This window comes from Schistocerca cancellata, chromosome 3 (genome assembly GCF_023864275.1).
Source record: "Schistocerca cancellata isolate TAMUIC-IGC-003103 chromosome 3, iqSchCanc2.1, whole genome shotgun sequence".
NCBI classification, from domain to species: Eukaryota; Metazoa; Arthropoda; class Insecta; order Orthoptera; family Acrididae; genus Schistocerca; species Schistocerca cancellata.
In genome coordinates, this window is record NC_064628.1 from 948,455,396 (window position 1) to 948,472,913 (window position 17,518).

The window sequence follows — 17,518 nt, forward strand, 5'->3', positions numbered from 1 at the left end:
TACCCTCAGACTTCAAGAAGAATATAGTAATTCCAATCCCAAAAAAAGCAGGTGTTGACAGATGTGAAAATTACCGAACTAACAGTTTAATAAGTCACAGCTGCAAAATACTAACGCGAATACTTTGCAGACGAATGGAAAAAATGGTAGAAGCTGACCTTGGGGAAGATCAGTTTGGATTCCGTAGAAATGTTGGAACACGTGAGGCAATACTGACCTTACGACTTATCTTAGAAGAAAGATTAAGGAAATGCAAACCTAAGTTTCTGGCATTTGTAGACTTAGAGAAAGCTTTTGACAATGTTGACTGAAATACTCTCTTTCAAATTCTAAAACTGGCAGGGGTAAAATACAGGGAGCAAAAGGCTATTTACAATTTGTACAGAAACCAGATGGCAGTTATAAGAGTCGAGGGGCATGAAAGGGAAGCAGTGGCTGGGAAGGGAGTGAGACAGGGTTGTAGCCTCCCCCGATGTTATTCAATCTGTATATTGAGCAAGCACTAAAGGAAACAAAAGAATAATTCGGAGTAGGTATTACAATCCAGGGAGAAGAAATAAAAACGTTGAGGTTCGCTGATGACATTGTAATTCTGTCAGAGACAGCAAAGGACTTGGAAGAGCAATTGAATGGAATGGACAGTGTCTTGAAAGGAGGATATAAGATGAACATCAACAAAAGCAAGACGAGGATAATGGAATGTAGTCGAATTAGGTCGGGTGATGCTGAGGGACTTAGATTAGGAAATGAGACACACAAAGTAGTAAAGGAGTTTTGCTGTTTGGGAAGCAAAATAACTGATGATGGTCGAAGTAGACTGGCAATGGCAAGTAAAGCGTTTCTGAAGAAGAGAAATTTGTTAACATCGAGTATAGATTTAAGTGTCAGGAAGTCGTTTCTGAAAGTATTTGTATGGAGTGTAGCCATGTATGGAAGTGAAACATGGACGTTAAATAGTTTGGACAAGAAGAGAATAGAAGCTTTCGAAATGTGGTGCTACAGACGAATGCTGAAGATTAGATGGGTAGATCACATAACTAATGAGGAAGTATTGAATAGGATTGTGGAGAAGAGAAGTTTGTGCCACAACTTGACTAGAAGAAGGGATCGGTTGGTAGGACATATTCTGAGGCATCAAGGGATCACAAATTTAGCATTGGAGGGCATCGTGGAGGGTAAAAACCATAGAGGGAGACCAAGAGATGAATACACTAAGCATATTCAGAAGGAAGTGGGTTGCAGTAGGTACTGGGAGATGGAGGAGTTTGCACAGGATAGAGTAGCATGGAGAGCTGCATCAAACCAGTCTCAGGACTGAAGACGACAACAACAATAACAACACCTTATTATCAATTTCTCTATCATTGTGATGTCTTTTCTTTAATTACTGAGACTTAGTCTGAGTTTTGCTTTTCTAAATTAGGAATGTAGTAACGTTGTTGGTTTAATTTGTTTTGAAAGCGGTGCTGAAAGACAATAAATGCGGTTTAAAAACTGTGAGCTGTCTGGGGAAGTTAACCTTGCATTACTGCGCAACTGTTTCACCAGGTATCCAGTCTAGCTTACCAAATTCCCAACCAGACTAACGTTAATTATAATATTTTAATCGTCATACGACAACCGGTGATTAATATATAAGAAGAGAATTTAAATAAAAGGAAATAAATCAGTTTATATTTGGAAATTTATTTTAACATTGATCATTGAAATTTCAGCATATTAAACGTTAGTCATAACTAAGCTGGTGCCTTATTTAGGACTGTGAAAATGTGAGATTGTAATCTTACGGAACACATCAAATATGGAGCCAAGATTGGGAAACTGCATACAACACTGCATTCATAAAATAACACACGAAGAACGTTGAAACATATGCAAGAGGAAATTAACCACAACCAACTGATTCAATTTTCACCCAAAGAAGTTACGTTCGTAGCGCAATCCTGTCCGTCATGTAATTACCACACACTGGTATACTAAATTCATACTAACTCCCTGTGAAATCTTCCCGAAAAGAGTAGCTGAGGGCTACTTTGATGATTACACCAAATGCTTCACGTGGTCAACTTTGGTTTACACAAAGAGTGTAACTCCACAATAATTTTTATAATTAAAATAAATTACATCGAAGCGCAATTTACAAAAGAAAAACCTCAAACTGGTTACTATTGTCTTACTACTAACCTGATGGGTCAAACAATTGTATAAGCACGTGGTGCTGGTCTCACAAAGTACACCCCATGTGGGTTGAACATAAATAAAAGTTGCTACATTGAAAAATATTGTCAAGACGAGACGTTATAATCTCACGCACATTCGCATTTAAGATTGATGATCTTAGAGTTACGGATCATTAATACGTGGTTCCACTTTACTCACAAAGTAGTGACAAAGTAACTACTGGAAGATATTCTGAACTTCACTCTCGAATTACACTGTGTTGCAATTTAAGATAACATTAGATGTTTTAGATTTAAACCTGAAATAAAGGTGATTAAATTTTCAGTTAGGCTGAACTTAAGAAATCCATTGTCCTACGGACTTAGCAGACACGCGCTTAGCCGGAGATCTTACCACTTCAGACGCTCACCACGGACAGACTGACCTGGGCTCCTACCAAGGGTGCTTCCGTATACAAAACGGAAGTGACCAGAGAGGCAGCTTCCTATACCAACATGACAAGGGACGGACAGGACCATACTAAGGATAGAAACCTCTTTGCTTCTAGAACGCGTAGCTACCTGTTCCGACGTTAGTCCTACTGTTCTCTAGCAGACAGGCTTGTCTGCTACCATCAAGCATGCAACTAGAAATACATTTGCTCATTCATCCTCTCACACAGAAGGGAAGGGGGATGACAGTATCTTATCATATACAGTTTCTAAAAGAAAGCGGATGTAGGTTCCGTATGAGACTGTGTGACATGAATTACATATAAACTGTGTTTTAAAGTGTAGTAGTGTGACAGATCGTTCTTGTTTATGTGTAAAAGTGACACGTTCCGCCCGCATCTCGTGGTCGTGCGGTAGCGTTCTCGCTTCCCACGCCCGGGTTCCCGGGTTCGATTCCCGGCGGGGTCAGGGATTTTCTCTGCCTCGTGATGGCTGGGTGTTGTGTGCTGTCCTTAGGTTAGTTAGGTTTAAGTAGTTCTAAGTTCTAGGGGACTGATGACCATAGATGTTAAGTCCCATAGTGCTCAGAGCCATTTGACACGTTCCACTACTCAGTCTCCTCCCAGATAGTCAGAAACACCACAGTAAATTTAGAAGAGGAATTTGTGCCGTAAATGACAACAGATTTAAGAAATTAACATGAAAGGAATCTTAACAGAGACCTTTCAGTGTTTTGAAAGACGGTTATACTGACGTCGTCGGCAGCTACACCGGCTGCGGCAGCTCGTCCTGATTGCTGCTTTTAAATGTGTCGCTTTCTGACCTTTCTTCTTCTTTCGATAAATAAAATCGTGTGCTGGATAATGAAGTGTCTTCCTCTCACATCACGTCAACGGTCTTAAAGTGACTTTTTCGTAATTGCCCTAAGATGCGTGTCGAATTGCCTCGAAGAGTAATGACGTGTTGCCTGAGGGGCAGCGGCGCTTCTCAAAATGTGTTGCCCTCGACGCAGCTGTGGCTGACACCTTCAGCACGCTGGAAAGCCCTGCACTCACTTCTTCCACTGCTCACTACTGCATCACAAGGGACAGGCTTCAGTGTTGCACGCCTCCTGATGGCTTCACGCGTGACTTGCAGGTGTTGTTGTTGTGGCCTTTAGTCCGAAGACTACTTTGAGCCAGCTCTCAATGCTTCTCTGTTCCGTGCGAGCCTCTACCTCCGAATAACTACTGCTTCCTACATCCTTCTGAATCTGCTTGCTGTATGCACCCCATTTCGAAAGCTTCTTTTCTCTTTTTGTCTGAACTGTCCATGTTAGACCTCCATACGTGGCTACACTCCGGACGAATAGCTTCAGAAAAGTCTTCTGCTTCAGCAATGCTTTTCTTGCCATACCAGCCTACATTTCATATCCTCTCTACTTCGGCCATCATCAGTCATTTTTCTGCCCAAATAGCAAAACTCATCTACTACTTTAAGTGTCTCGTTTGTTAACTCCTTCAGTATCGCTGATTTCATTCGACTGCATTCCAGTACTCTCGTTTTGCTTTTGTCGATATTCATCTTATATGCTCCTACCAAGACACAGTGCATTCCGTTCAGCTGCTTTTCCATGTCCTTTGCCGTCTCTGGTAGAATTACAATGTCATCGGCAAATCTCAAAGTTTTATTTGATCTCTGTGCACTGCAATTCCTGCTCCAAATTTTTCTTTTGTTTCCTTTACTGCTTGCTAAATACACAGATTGAATAACATCGGGGATAGGCTACAACTCTGTGTCACTCCCTTCTCAGCCACTGCTTTCCTTTCGTGCCTCTCGACTCTTATAACTGCCGTTTGGTTACTGTACAAATTGTAATTAGCTTTTCACTTTCTGTACTTTACCCCTGCTACCTTCAGAATTTGAAAGAGTATTCCAGTCAGCAATGTCAAAAGCTTTCTCTAAGTCTAGAGCTAAAAAAGTAGGTTTGTTTTCCCTTAACCTGTCTTTTAAAATAACTCCTGGTGTCGGTACTGGCTCGAGTGTTCCTTCAGTTCTTTGGAATGCAAACTAATCCACACCGAGGTCGGCTTCTACCAGTTTCTCCATTCTTCTGCAAAGAACTCGTGTTAGCAATTCTCAACGATGACTTACTGAAATGCTAGTTCGATCATTTTTACAGTTATCAGCAATTGCTTTCTTTGGAATTGCAGTTATTACAATTGTGACTATGACGAGAAATTCAAGCTCATTTCCTTCACTGGGCCATAAGGTACCCAAATATTGAATATTCTAAAACGTCTACAAAAATGTGTGCTCAATATTTTTAAAGCTATAACGCATACACTCCCTTTCACTACAGTACATTTTACTGGCTGATGAATATCAGTCAGAAACAAATAATTCGCAAATATCGTACGCAACGCGTGACGCAGAGCGCTGGCAACTCTCTCTCGGCTGCTTTCCTTCAGCACGCTGCTAGTAATGAAATGAGAGGTTCCTGGTTCACTTTAATTCAACTTCGCAGTGACCACCTAACAAGTGTATCTGTCGCAGTTAACACAAGGTGGTATACAAGTGCGAAGTTCACACATTTTGCCGGCTGGAGTGGCCGAGCGGTTCTTGGCGCTACACACCGTGGAACCGAGCGACCGCTACGGGCGCAGGTTGGAATCCTGCCTCGGGCATGGATGTGTGTGATGTCTTTAGGTTAGTTAGGTTTAAGTAGTTCTAAGTTCTAGGGGGCTGATGACCTCAGAAGTTTTCCCATAGTGCTCAGATCCATTTTTTTCACACATTTTCAGCGTGTTAGATATAAACGTGTGACAGTGCCAATTGCACTGAGTAGTGATTTTCTTTTCGTAAAGGAAGACTCATATTATGTTCAGACCACGAGAGAAATTATAATATAAAATATGCTCTTTAGGCGTACATAAAAAGTATTGAAACGCGTATGTATTCAGTACAGCGATGGCGAGCCATGACAGAATCTCTGACCAGAGAGTTATTTATCGTTGCCAGTCTGCGCTTGACCGCGCGAGAGTTCAATGCTGTTGCGTGTAGCGAGCCGGCAGGAACAGTAGTGTGTGAGGAGTCGGCGGGGGTCGACATGGGTCTCTGGTCACGTTTCAGGACGAGGTATATTGTTAAATATGGTAATGAAGCAGCATTGCGCTCAGCTAATAATGTAATGTAATTGTAATTAATTTGTTGAAGAATTGCCCCAATAATAATTTTTTTTTATAAAGTAAATCTTCTAAAGAAAGGCAATCATTCCCATTTAAAGAATTTTTCCTATGCATTTCCTCCAAGAATCAGAATTAAATATACGCCAGCATTGCACGGAGCTGTGCCGCAAAACAAGAGCAGATATTGAAGGAGTTTACTGATGTAAGAATTTTGTTTTTCTTTTTGTTCACATTTTATAATCGCACAGGGCCGAGGGACAGCGCAGCTGCCCTTATAAAATTTATCAGGTTCATTTTAGCGTTAATTTTGTTGGAAGTCAACATTTGGCACACGTTTTCATTAGTATTGTCTTGTAAGAATTTGCTGGGAGGTTACGTTTAGCACGATGTCTATTCACATTTAAATATTATCTTTTATTTTCACGGGAAGATTACACTTTGGCTTTATTCTCATTAACATTTAAAATATTGTCCTTTTTTCAAAATTTTTGCGGGGAGGCTACACTTGGCTCCATTTATATTTAAATATTGTCTTACATTTTTGTGGGGAGGTTACAATATATACAGTTAAAATTTAATATACAACATAGACGCTGACGAGACGACAGCATTTACGACGACTCGCTTAGTAGCCCGTTGGTCCCGTGTTTCGAGTACGCAGAAATTGTACGTGGCACGGATTCAACAGCTTCATTGTAGGTTTTTGGAGGCCTGTGGTGATTTCTGTAAATTGCGGCTGGTGGTGTGCGGGCGCGAAACTGCAACTCAGATGTGTTGTATTCGGTTCAAATAAGTTGAATTTCGTGGGCACCATCACGGTTTTCAAACTACTGGAGCTAGATTCTGAGCTTGTGAGGCGAGTGGTTATCGTCGTGAAGAAATCGAACTCGAGGCGATGCACGCGCTCAGAAACAATGTTTTCGTAGACAGCAGCAAGAGGTGCCTGGGCAGGGGAACTGTCTCCAGTGATGAGTTCCGATCTGAACTGAGCCCCGATGACCACCGAAGACGTGTCCGGCGACGCCCCAGAGAGCGGTGGAGTACAGCCCGGCAACTGTTAGTGTCGGTCTGGAGTGCCCTTGCTTTTCACAGGAGCCCCTCTTTGGTTGTCATCTGCGGCTCCCTTACAACACAGCGACACGTCGATGATATTCTACGCCCCGTATTGTTGCCATCGTGTGTTTACATTTCAGCAAGATGACACCCGTCCGCTCACGCTAAGAGCTTATAACGCTTGTGTTGGTGCTTGCCAGATCCTACCTTGGCCAACAAGGTCGCCGCATCTCTACAGAATTGAGAAGAGAACTTTGGAGCCTTATGGACACAGTCCTCCAACCAACTCGAGATTTCGACGACCTAACTGGACAGCATTTGGCACTAAATCCCTCAGGAGCCTACAAGTCTGTCAATCAACGTCGAGTAATTGCTTGCATAAGGACCAGACTTGCTCTATTTGTGAAGCTCTTTCTCTCAAATGAATCATCGACTTTTTCTGAAATCGTGATTTTGTTGTCAGTACGTGTGCACCACACCCACCACTTTTAGCCCCTTACAGATAAATCCTTCGTGGTGCGCCAGCTTCGTTGCTGCTTCTTCTTCTTGTTCTTCTTCTTCTCCTCCTCCTCCTCCTTCTTCAATGTATCTCAGCGGAACAGAGTCGAAAATGAAATGCTTCTAGCTCTAGCCACAGTACGGGCTGCAAATTCGTTGACGGTCAGTTGTTATGGCCCGGAGCATGGGAACGAACTACCGGAAACGCGGCGCTGGACGGCTGTTCGCGTGCCTACAACCGGTACCGGAAGTGGCTGACGTGCGGTGAAGCCACGAGCAGGCGTCAACGTGCGGAGAAGTCGGAGACCCGCCCGCTCTGTAAACTGGGACAGGCTACGATCTGCGGCAGATGTGGCGCCCCTGTGGGCCGAACGACGCCGTCAGGTGAGAGCAGCCACGGGACGGGACGGTCGAGACTGGAAGCGCGTCGCCTGGTGTGACGAACCACTCGTGGTCGATGGAGACATGAAGACGCGGAGAGTTGCGGACACCGGAGATCTGCGGATACGTGAAGCTGCGTTAAGGTCGGGACACACATGTCCGGACCGTGCCCGTGCCGAGACTCGTCCGAGTATCGGCCGTCACCCGGACATCGAAATACGTCATCAGAACAAACGCAGTGGGCCCCACTTGACCGGGCCGTGCACGGGGCCGGGTGGGATTCGCCGTGTTTAGTTTTTCACGTGACGGACACGGCCTGGCGGTACAATTGTATTGTGAGCTGTGCAATTGCCTTGTGAGCTGTGTACAAAACATGCACGTGGAACGACTAATAGATAAAGTTGGTAAGTTTCCTGTTCTTTACGATCAGGGAAGTGAAAACTACAGGAATATCGAGTACAAAGACAGAGTTTGGAAGACAATTGCAACAGATCTACAAGCGAAAGGTAAGATAAAACCTGTACAAGTTTTAATACCTGAAAGATATTTATTTACTTTTTATTTTACAAACAGATGTTTGGTTTATGTGATCGTTATATTGCCAAGACGACATGTTCTTGCCATTTCACAGTCCCTTGTGGAGAATTCAGGAATTTTTTGAGATGGCAGAAAAAAAGCTGAAGAACAGAGAGAAGTACAATACCCAGTTAATGCTTTTTTGGCTGGTATATCACTAGCCCTAAAATCGTTGCATCCACTACTTTTTCATCGAGCTAAAAGTAGGATTTTTTTCAATTGTACAAGACTTTGAACTGAAGCAATTCATGAATGACGTATCAGTACATCAATTCACTCCATCATCCTCTCATTCCTCAGCAAAATCTGTTTCAACGCTATATCTTTCACCTGTGGAAAACGAGTCAACAGAACCTACACAGCAGCTTTTGGATCTGCAAAGCGATCCCCACAATTCGTATATAAATAACCAAGGCCATCATCCTCAAAGTTCCCCTGCATCCTCTTCAGCTTGAGAACCGAGCGAGGTGGCGCAGTGGCTGGCACACTGGACTCGCATTCGGGAGGATGACGGTTCAATCCCGCGTCCGGCCATCCTGATCTATGTTTTCCGTGATTTCCCTACATCGCTCCAGGCAAATGCCGGGATGGTTCCTTAGAAAGGGCACGGCCGGCTTCCTTCCCCGTCCTTCCCTCATCCGATAACACCGATGACCTCGCTGTCTGGTCTCCTTCCCCACATAATCCAAATAATCCAGCTTCAGAAACTAATTCACTGAATAGTCCTCATTTGTTTTTCTTAGGGTGGTAGAAATTTAACTATTATTTACTAACTTACGTATTTATCTTTCAATTACTAAAGTAATAAAATAAAAATGCTGTCTTTAAAACTTATTATTTATTTGTCTTCTGTGTACTTTCTTTAATCTACCTTAAAAAACATCCAGTCGTTATTTGGGTGAAACTGTTACTCTCCAGAAAGTGTCGTTTTTTCACAGTCTTGGTTCTAGTTTCTTTAAAAGTTCACAGAAGGTGTACTGCGTCATCCTAAAATATTCATAAAACTTAGTCTCATCATCTATGAGACCAGAAAATAATGTTCGAAACTCTGCCTGTACTGGTCTTGTTTTCCAGCCACTGTGGATCCATAATTTTCTTCTTCTTGTTTGCCTTCGTTCTTTTTCCTCTTCGTCTGACGCAGGTGCTATAAGTCCTAAATCACTATTACGAAAATTAGTGATCATGTTTGACAGCTTTCACAAACAGAAACACAGATCAGTACAAGGAACAACAGAGAGACGTGTGTCCCCTGCAGGAACGGACTGCAGCACGGCCGTCACTCGCCCCACGCTCGGCCCTGACGTGTGTGTCCCGACTTTGTAACCTTACGCAGCGCGGCAGCGGCTGCCGGTAGTACTGTCTGAGCCGTACACAGCTAGAGCTGCCTCGAGCTGTCGCTCCCGCCTGGTTAATACGCGTCCTCAGGTGTGCGCTGCTCAAACGACTTGGCAGCTCGCTCCCGCGTCATTAATACAGATTAGGCGTCTACGCCTGTGACCTGTTGCACGTTCGCACATTTAGTACTATTAACACTAATAACATATGTGAGGTCTGAAAGGAACATCGTCGCCAGTTTAGAGGACGGGCCCAGCCACAGTCGGGTACGGTAACCACTGGCATCAATTAATGTCTGAGTTTAAAAATACTTATATTTATTTTTACGCAGCACGACAAACGTCCATACGTATTTAAAACAAATACAAATTATTTTATTTTCTATCACACGAACTTAACAGTTAACGCAATGGCTTGTGCCATTTCTTTCTAAACAACAATCGTACACTTAACCAGCGCACGGGGTGGAAGTAAGTAATCAGTATCAGCTATTAGGTGGAATGCTGCATGGGACCGTTGCTGCAGTGTATATGCAACGAAGCGCGACTCCGATGCCGGTATATAAGCACCGTCGCGTAGACGGGGGATTAGCGTGGCATTCGTGACTCTCCGACTCGCGTGCGGTAAATGCGCAAACGTGAACTTTGGTACTGTTATTACCAAATGTCTGCAAACAGGACCAACTGGCCGTTATTCTTTTCTCGGTTGCCGAACAGCAAACAACGATAGATATCCTTCGGGTAATGAAGAATCTCTGTGGGGCACAAAGTCTGTCGAACACTGTCGGGTTGTACGCAGCACGGGGTGCTGCTGCTCCATGATAATGCAAAAAAATGCTTCAAATGGCTCTGACCACTATGGCACTTAACATGTGAGGTGAGCAGTCCCCTAGAAATTAGAACTACTTAATCCTAACTAACCTATCACACACATCCATATCCATGCCCGAGGCACGGTTCGAACCTGCGACGGTAGCTGTCGCACGGTTCAAGACTGAAGCGCCTAGAGCCGCTCGGCCACTCTGGCCTGCCGTGATAACGCACGTCACCATACTGAAAATTTCGTAAGGCCAAACTTCCGCCTACTCAAATGGGAGACGCTCGCTAAGGCCTTGAAGGGTCGGCAATTCCTGTGGGACCAGAATGTCTGGCAGGCAATTACGGACTTCCTCACACGGTGTTTTACCAGACGGGTGTCTTCAACGTCGTGCGTCGGCGGCTTGATTGTCTCATTGTTCACGGATATTTTGCCTGATTGGCGTACCGATTATGGTCTGCAAGCCTTCCAAAGGATGCTTGTTGCATGCCTGTTATAGAAGAAGGAAGCGGAGCTCACCGAGTGCATGTGCGTCAAGTTGGATATGAATGTCGAAGGAAAGAAGAGCTGGAAGAAATACTTGAAGCTAAAGGACAGGACAGAGAGAGTTGTAAAAAAATATGAACACACGGGCGACGTTAGGTCCTGCTTAAAAGCGAATGAGTACATTCAGAAAGTGGACTAAGATCTCTCCACAAGTACCGTATAAAAAAGCTTCGAAAGCCAATTAATTCCCGCAAATTACATGGTTAAAATTATTAACTATATTGAAGAAACATTAGCAGCAATAATATTAAGTTATATTAATAAATAAAGTGTAATGGAATTTGTGTAAAAATTAAACCTGTGTAAAAAAAAAATGATAAAGGTGAATTTTTCGTCGCTGATTTCGATAATTAAAGTAAATTTCCAAAAAAAAGATGTTTATTTTTGTGTACCTAACATTTAACGTGTCCTTGAAGTGGATTAGTGTTTACCGGTTTTTTAAAGTTTCTCTTTCGTATTGTCGATGTTCATAATAATTGTGTACATGGTTCTGCACTGTTTGTTGGTCTCTGTTTAACAGAAATTGTGATACGTAGTGTTTGTACACTGCAGGCAGTTTTCTGAAACTATACAGTTATCTACTATGTTAGACAAGTCGAAATTGCTACCAAAAAAGGAATGATGATGCAGAGTGTTCAGATAATTGTCCGTGTTGTCTGATACGTGAACAAGCAGAAAGCATTGTTTGGCTTCAGAATATGTGTCAAACAACACTATATGCATCGATGCATATCTTCATACCACACAAAAAAGACCTCTTTCCTTTAATACAACTTAGCGAACTGCATTTTAATACCACATTCTTCGGTAGCGTAAGTTTATGGAACAATAATTACAGTTAATTCTTTTCAGTATGGTTAATAAATAATTCTCTGGGGCACTGCTTTCATTTTACCTAAATATCGAAACTCAGCTTGAAAGGTCTCTGTTGGATTCCTTTCATGTTAATTTCTTAAATCTGTTGTTATTTATGGCATAAATTCCTCTTCTAAATTTACTGTGATGTTTCTGACTCTATCTGGGAGGAGACTGAGCAGTGGAATGTGTTACTTTTACACATAAACAAGAACGATCTGTCGCATTACTACACTTTGAAACACAGTTTATATGTAATTCATGTTACACAGTGTCATACGGAACCAACATCCGTTTTCTTTTATATACTGTATATGATAAGATACTGTCATCCCCCTTCCCTTCTGTGTGAAAGAATGAATGAGCAAATGTATTTCTAGTTGCATGCTTGAGGGTAGCAGACAAGCCTGTCTGCTAGAGAACAGTAGGACCAACGTCGGAACAGGTAGCTACGCTTTCTAAAAGCAAAGAGGTTTCTATTCTTGGTCTGATCCTGTCCGTCCCTTGTCATGTTGGTATAGGAAGCTGCCCCTCTGGCCACTTCCGTTTTGTATTTGGGAAGCACCCTCGGTAGGGGCCCAGGCCAGTCTGTTTGCGGCGAGCGTCTGAAGTGGTACGATCTCCGGCTAAGCGCGTGTCTGCTAAGTCCGTAGGACAATGGATTTCTTAAGTTCAGCCTAACTGAAAATTTAATAACCTTTATTTCAGGTTTAAATCTAAAACATCTAATGTTATCTTAAATTGCAACACAGTGTAATTCGAGAGTGAAGTTCAGAATATCTTCCAGTAGTTACTTTGTCACTACTTTGTGAGTAAAGTGGAACCACGTATTAATGATCCGTAACTCTAAGATCATCAATCTTAAATGCGAATGTGCGTGAGATTATAACGTCTCGTCTTGACAATATTTTTCAATGTAGCAACTTTTATTTATGTTCAACCCACATGGGGTGTACTTTGTGAGACCAGCACCACGTGCTTATACAATTGTTTGACCCATCAGGTTAGTAGTAAGACAATAGTAACCAGTTTGAGGTTTTTCTTTTGTAAATTGCGCTTCGATGTAATTTATTTTAATTATAAAAATTATTGTGGAGTTACACTCTTTGTGTAAACCAAGTGTAATCATCAGATATTCTTTCTGGGAAGATTTCACAGAGAGTTAGTATGAATTTAGTATACCAGTGTGTGGTAATTTCATGACGGACAGGATTGCACCACGAACGTAACTTTTTTGGGTGAAAATTGAATTGGTTGATTGTGGTTAATTTCCTCTTGCATATGTTTCAAACGTTCTTCATGTGTTATTTTATGAATGCAGTGTTGTATGCAGTCTCCCAATCTTGGCTCCATATTTGATGTGTTCTGTAAGATTGCAAACTCACATTTTCACAATCCTAAATAAGGCACCAGTTTAGTTATGAATCAAGTTTAATATGCTGAAATTTTAATGGAACAATGATCAATGCTAAAATAAATGTCCAAATATAAACTGATTTATTTATTTTTATTTAAATTCTCTTTTTATATATATATATATATATATATATATATATAATACAAATTTGGCCGTTAAAGACCGTGAAAACAGTTATTTCTTGCGCTTCTGCGAAGTCTTCTTTCTCTCAGTCCAGACTTCTTTCATTCTTGCGCTGAAGGCGGCTTTTTTCTCTTCAGACCATTTAATTCCACAAGTCTTCTTAATTTTCACACCGAAACCCGTGAATGAATTCAGTTTTTTCTGCAAAGGTTTCTGTTAAATATTGCTTCCTGATCTACAGTATGTCCATTTCTTTTAGATCTCTTTCTGTGTTGATAAACCATAAATTTTTATTTTTTAGATTTGCGATGTGTATATATATATAATCACTGGTTGTCGTAAGATGAATATTAAAAGATTATAATTAATGTTAGTCTGGTTGGGAATTTGGTAAGCTAGACTGGATACCTGGTGAAACAGTTGCTCAGTAATTCAAGGTTAACTTCCCCAGATAGCTCACGGCAGTTAACCCGCTTTTATTGTCTTGAATATCAGCACCGCTTTCAGAACTACTTAATGCATTAACATTACAAGCTTTAGTTTGTCGAATGAAATCACAGCACTCTCCCACGGTGCAGCTGCGGAAAACTTCTTCCACTTCGTACGTATACAAAAATTGGTAGTCTGTGAAATGATCGCCAGCCTCAGAGAGGATGAAGGAATCTGGACGTAACGCCTTAGGAACACACACTTGTCTGCTGAATGCTCTTTGTTTACACAGGGTACACAGAAAGAATGACAAATTCTTGATTTCGCGCCACTGTTGAACACGGTAAAGGTGGCGTCGGCAGATTTCCGGCAAACACGTCTGTAAATGTCTCCGTGTCCGCATTTCTCCAGTATTCTGTCCGGATTTGCCGCCATCCAGACGAACGTCTGCTAGAAAGACGCACCGCGCCACGGTCGCAGGTCCACAGCACCTCAGGATCCGTGCAGGCTGTGGTGGCAATCGAAGGCGGTTCCGAAGGGGCGCCGTGAGCTGTGAGCCGCCTGTTAATGGCCCCTGTGGTCGCCAGTTGCACGTCAGACCGACGATAACGACGAATGTGGCGGCCTCGAGTGCCTCTCCACCCTCTCCGGCCTGTCATCTCTCTCGTTCAACCGCTTCCTTCTTGACGCTGTGCTCGGCCGTGCTTCACCCATACCGAATAGTGACATCGCTTCTATTCAAATGCCGAACGATTCACCGATTACTCTAATCACTTTCTTTGAGCCCATCTACACATCGTCCCTCAAACGCTAACATCTGCGTATATTGCTCATGCACCTTTCTGCGAGGCAGGGTTACTGTTCAATTGAGCAGACGGAATAAAATCCGCAAAGACTAATTAATATCCACGTGTGCCCTATTTACTGTTCTTGCCAGCTGCGCGCTGAAATTGCACCGCAGCGTCACACATCCATCTATCGGCCGCCAAAGTTAACACCCTTGCATTTTCCGTCGATATACGTATACATGTCAGTTTGTGACCGATTTGCGTACCTCCGTCGTGGGGCGTCGTTTTATTTGTCTCAGAGTGTACTTTGCTTACCGCGTCACGTGCCGTTAACGCCAGCAGGTGGCATTCCTGCGGTGGGCTGCGCTCACAATATTTTGGTTCTGCGTCTACATCAACATGGATACAAATCACAGAGGCAGAGGGTTCATCAAAGCACTTTCGCAAAGATTCTCTATTATGCCACTCTCTAACAGTGCGCTGAAGAAGCGAACACCTATATCTTTCCGTACGCGCTCTGATTTCCCTTACGTTATTATGATGATCGTTTCTCCCTATGTAGGTCGGCGTCAACAGAATATTTTCCCATCCGGAGGAGGAAGCTGGTTATTGAAATTTCGTGAAAGATCCTGCTGCAACGAGAAACACTTTTGTTTTAATGATGATCCTGTATCGTGTCCGTGACACTGTCTGCCCTGTTTCTCGATAATACGAAACGTGGTGCTCGCCTTTGAACTTTCTCGATGTTCTCCGTTAATCCTGTCTGGTAAGAATCCCAAACCACACAGCAATACCCGGAAAGAGGACGGACAAGCTTAGTCTCTTTAATAGATATGTTGCATTTTCTAAATGTTCTGCCCGTAAAACATAGTCTTTGGTTCGCCTTCCCCACAACATGCATTCTTGCAAAAAGAAGTTGTTCGTAATTGTAATTCCTGGGTATTTAGTTGAATTTACGGCCTTTAGATTTGAATGATTTATCCTGTAACTGCAGTTCAACGGAGACCTTTTAGCATTCATCTGGATGACCTCACACTTTTCATTATTCACGGTCAATTGCTAATTTTCGCACCATACAGGTATCTTTTCTTAATATTTTTGCGCTTTCTTTTGATCTTCTGATGACTTTATTAGACGATAAAAGACAGCATCATCTGCAAACAACCTGAGACGGCTGCTCAGGTTAGACAGGATGAGCAGAGGGTCTGTACCACTACCTTGGGGAATGTCAGAAATCACTTCTGTTTTAGTCGATGAGTATCGCTCAATTACTACGAACTGAAAGGAAATCACGAATTCAGTCACATAACTGACACGATGTTCAATAAGCACGCAATTTGATTTAAAAAAATGGTTCAAATGGCTCTGAGCACTATGGGACTCAACTGCTGAGGTCATCAGTCCCCTAGAACTTAGAACTACTTAAACCTAACTAACCTAAGGACAGCACACACATCCATGCCCGAGGCAGGATTCGAACCTGAGACCGAAGCGGTCACGTGGTTCCAGACTGAAGCGCCTAGAACCGCACGGCCACATGGGCCGGCGCCGAATTGACACTGCGTGGGAGTCTAGATATCTCGTCTATCTCGTACAGTATTTTTACCGGCTGACCTACCTGGACACGCTCCAGAGCACGGTTTTAGTCTGCCAGCAGGTTTCCGAAAACAGCGCGTACTCCGCTGCAAAGTGAAATTTCCGTTTTCAGTGCCAATTGTCTCATTTCCTTTGTTGCTAAGACTAAGAATAACACCTATCCCATACGTAACTGAAGATAGTTGGTTGACTATCTCAGTAATAAGTTTTTCCAGCTCAAATATTTGTTAATATGCGTGCGAATGAATATGTTCTGACGACTCTTTTATTCCATACAGTTACTTTATTGCTTTTTCTCTAGCTCCATTACGTAACTTTTGAGTTGTATGGAAAAAGTACTAATTGTCCTCGATGTATGTTAAGTGGAATGTCATTGGCATATTTAAGGAATGGAGTGGTCGCAAAGTAGAGCCCAGTGGGACTCCCCTCCGACTCCAGCGTGACGTGCTCCTCCGGCGCCCCTGACGCTCCGTCTCTTTCTGTCTGTCCGCAGACTCGTTCCCGGAGCACGACATCCTGCAGGCCATCAAGATCCCGTTCCAGGACCAGAAGACGCAGTTCTTCGACAACGGGCTGGACGGCTTCCCCGCGTTCGGCCTGCGGCCCGGCTCCGAGATCAAGTCGCCGTACCGGCTGTTCATGCCGGAGAAGCTGTACGCCGAGTTCTCGATCGTGGCGACGGTGCGGCCCAACACGCGCGACGGCGGCTTCCTCTTCGCCGTCGTCAACCCGCTGGACACGGTCGTCCAGCTGGGCGTCCAGGTGAGTCCAGTCCTCTCCGACGGCGGGCTTCCGTTTCAGCACCGTGCTGCTTCCTTACGATCGCTGCTGGTGCGAGTATAAGGTTTCATCTCGTTTACCAATAGGCTGTGCCACTAGTGGGAGCTTTCTACCGTATTCCTTTTACGTATTACGCGACAGAAAATAACTTACTATACGTATGTCTGTCTGTACCCTAATATTTCTTTATCTTATCCTCTGACCTTACGACTTATCTTAGAAGAAAGATTAAGAAAAGGCAAACCTACATTTCTAGCATTTGTAGACTAAGAGAAAGCTTTTGACAATGTTGACTGGAATACTCTCTTTCAAATTCTAAAGGTGGCAGGGTTAAAATACAGGGAGCGAAAGGCTATTTACAATTTGTACAGAAACCAGAGAGTCGAGGGACATGAAAGGGAAGCAGTGGTTGGGAAGGGAGTAAGACAGGGTTGTAGCCTGTCCCCGATGTTATTCAATCTGTATATTGAGCAAGCAGTAAAGGAAACAAAAGAAAAATTCGGAGTAGGTATTAAAATCCATGGAGAAGAAATAAAAACTTTGAGG

General features: G+C 43.1%; 1 protein-coding gene across 1 annotated transcript in view; it reads left to right on the forward strand.

The window, feature by feature from the left end:
• Window positions 1–16,725: 16,725 nt before the first annotated feature.
• Window positions 16,726–17,518, forward strand: part of LOC126176012 (collagen alpha-1(I) chain-like) — a 1,061,651-nt gene continuing 1,060,858 nt past the window's right edge. The window contains exon 1 of the mRNA XM_049923130.1: window positions 16,726–16,954. Within this exon, the coding sequence (XP_049779087.1) occupies window positions 16,832–16,954 (123 nt within the window). The 5' untranslated portion in view covers window positions 16,726–16,831. The remainder of the gene's footprint in view (window positions 16,955–17,518) is intronic.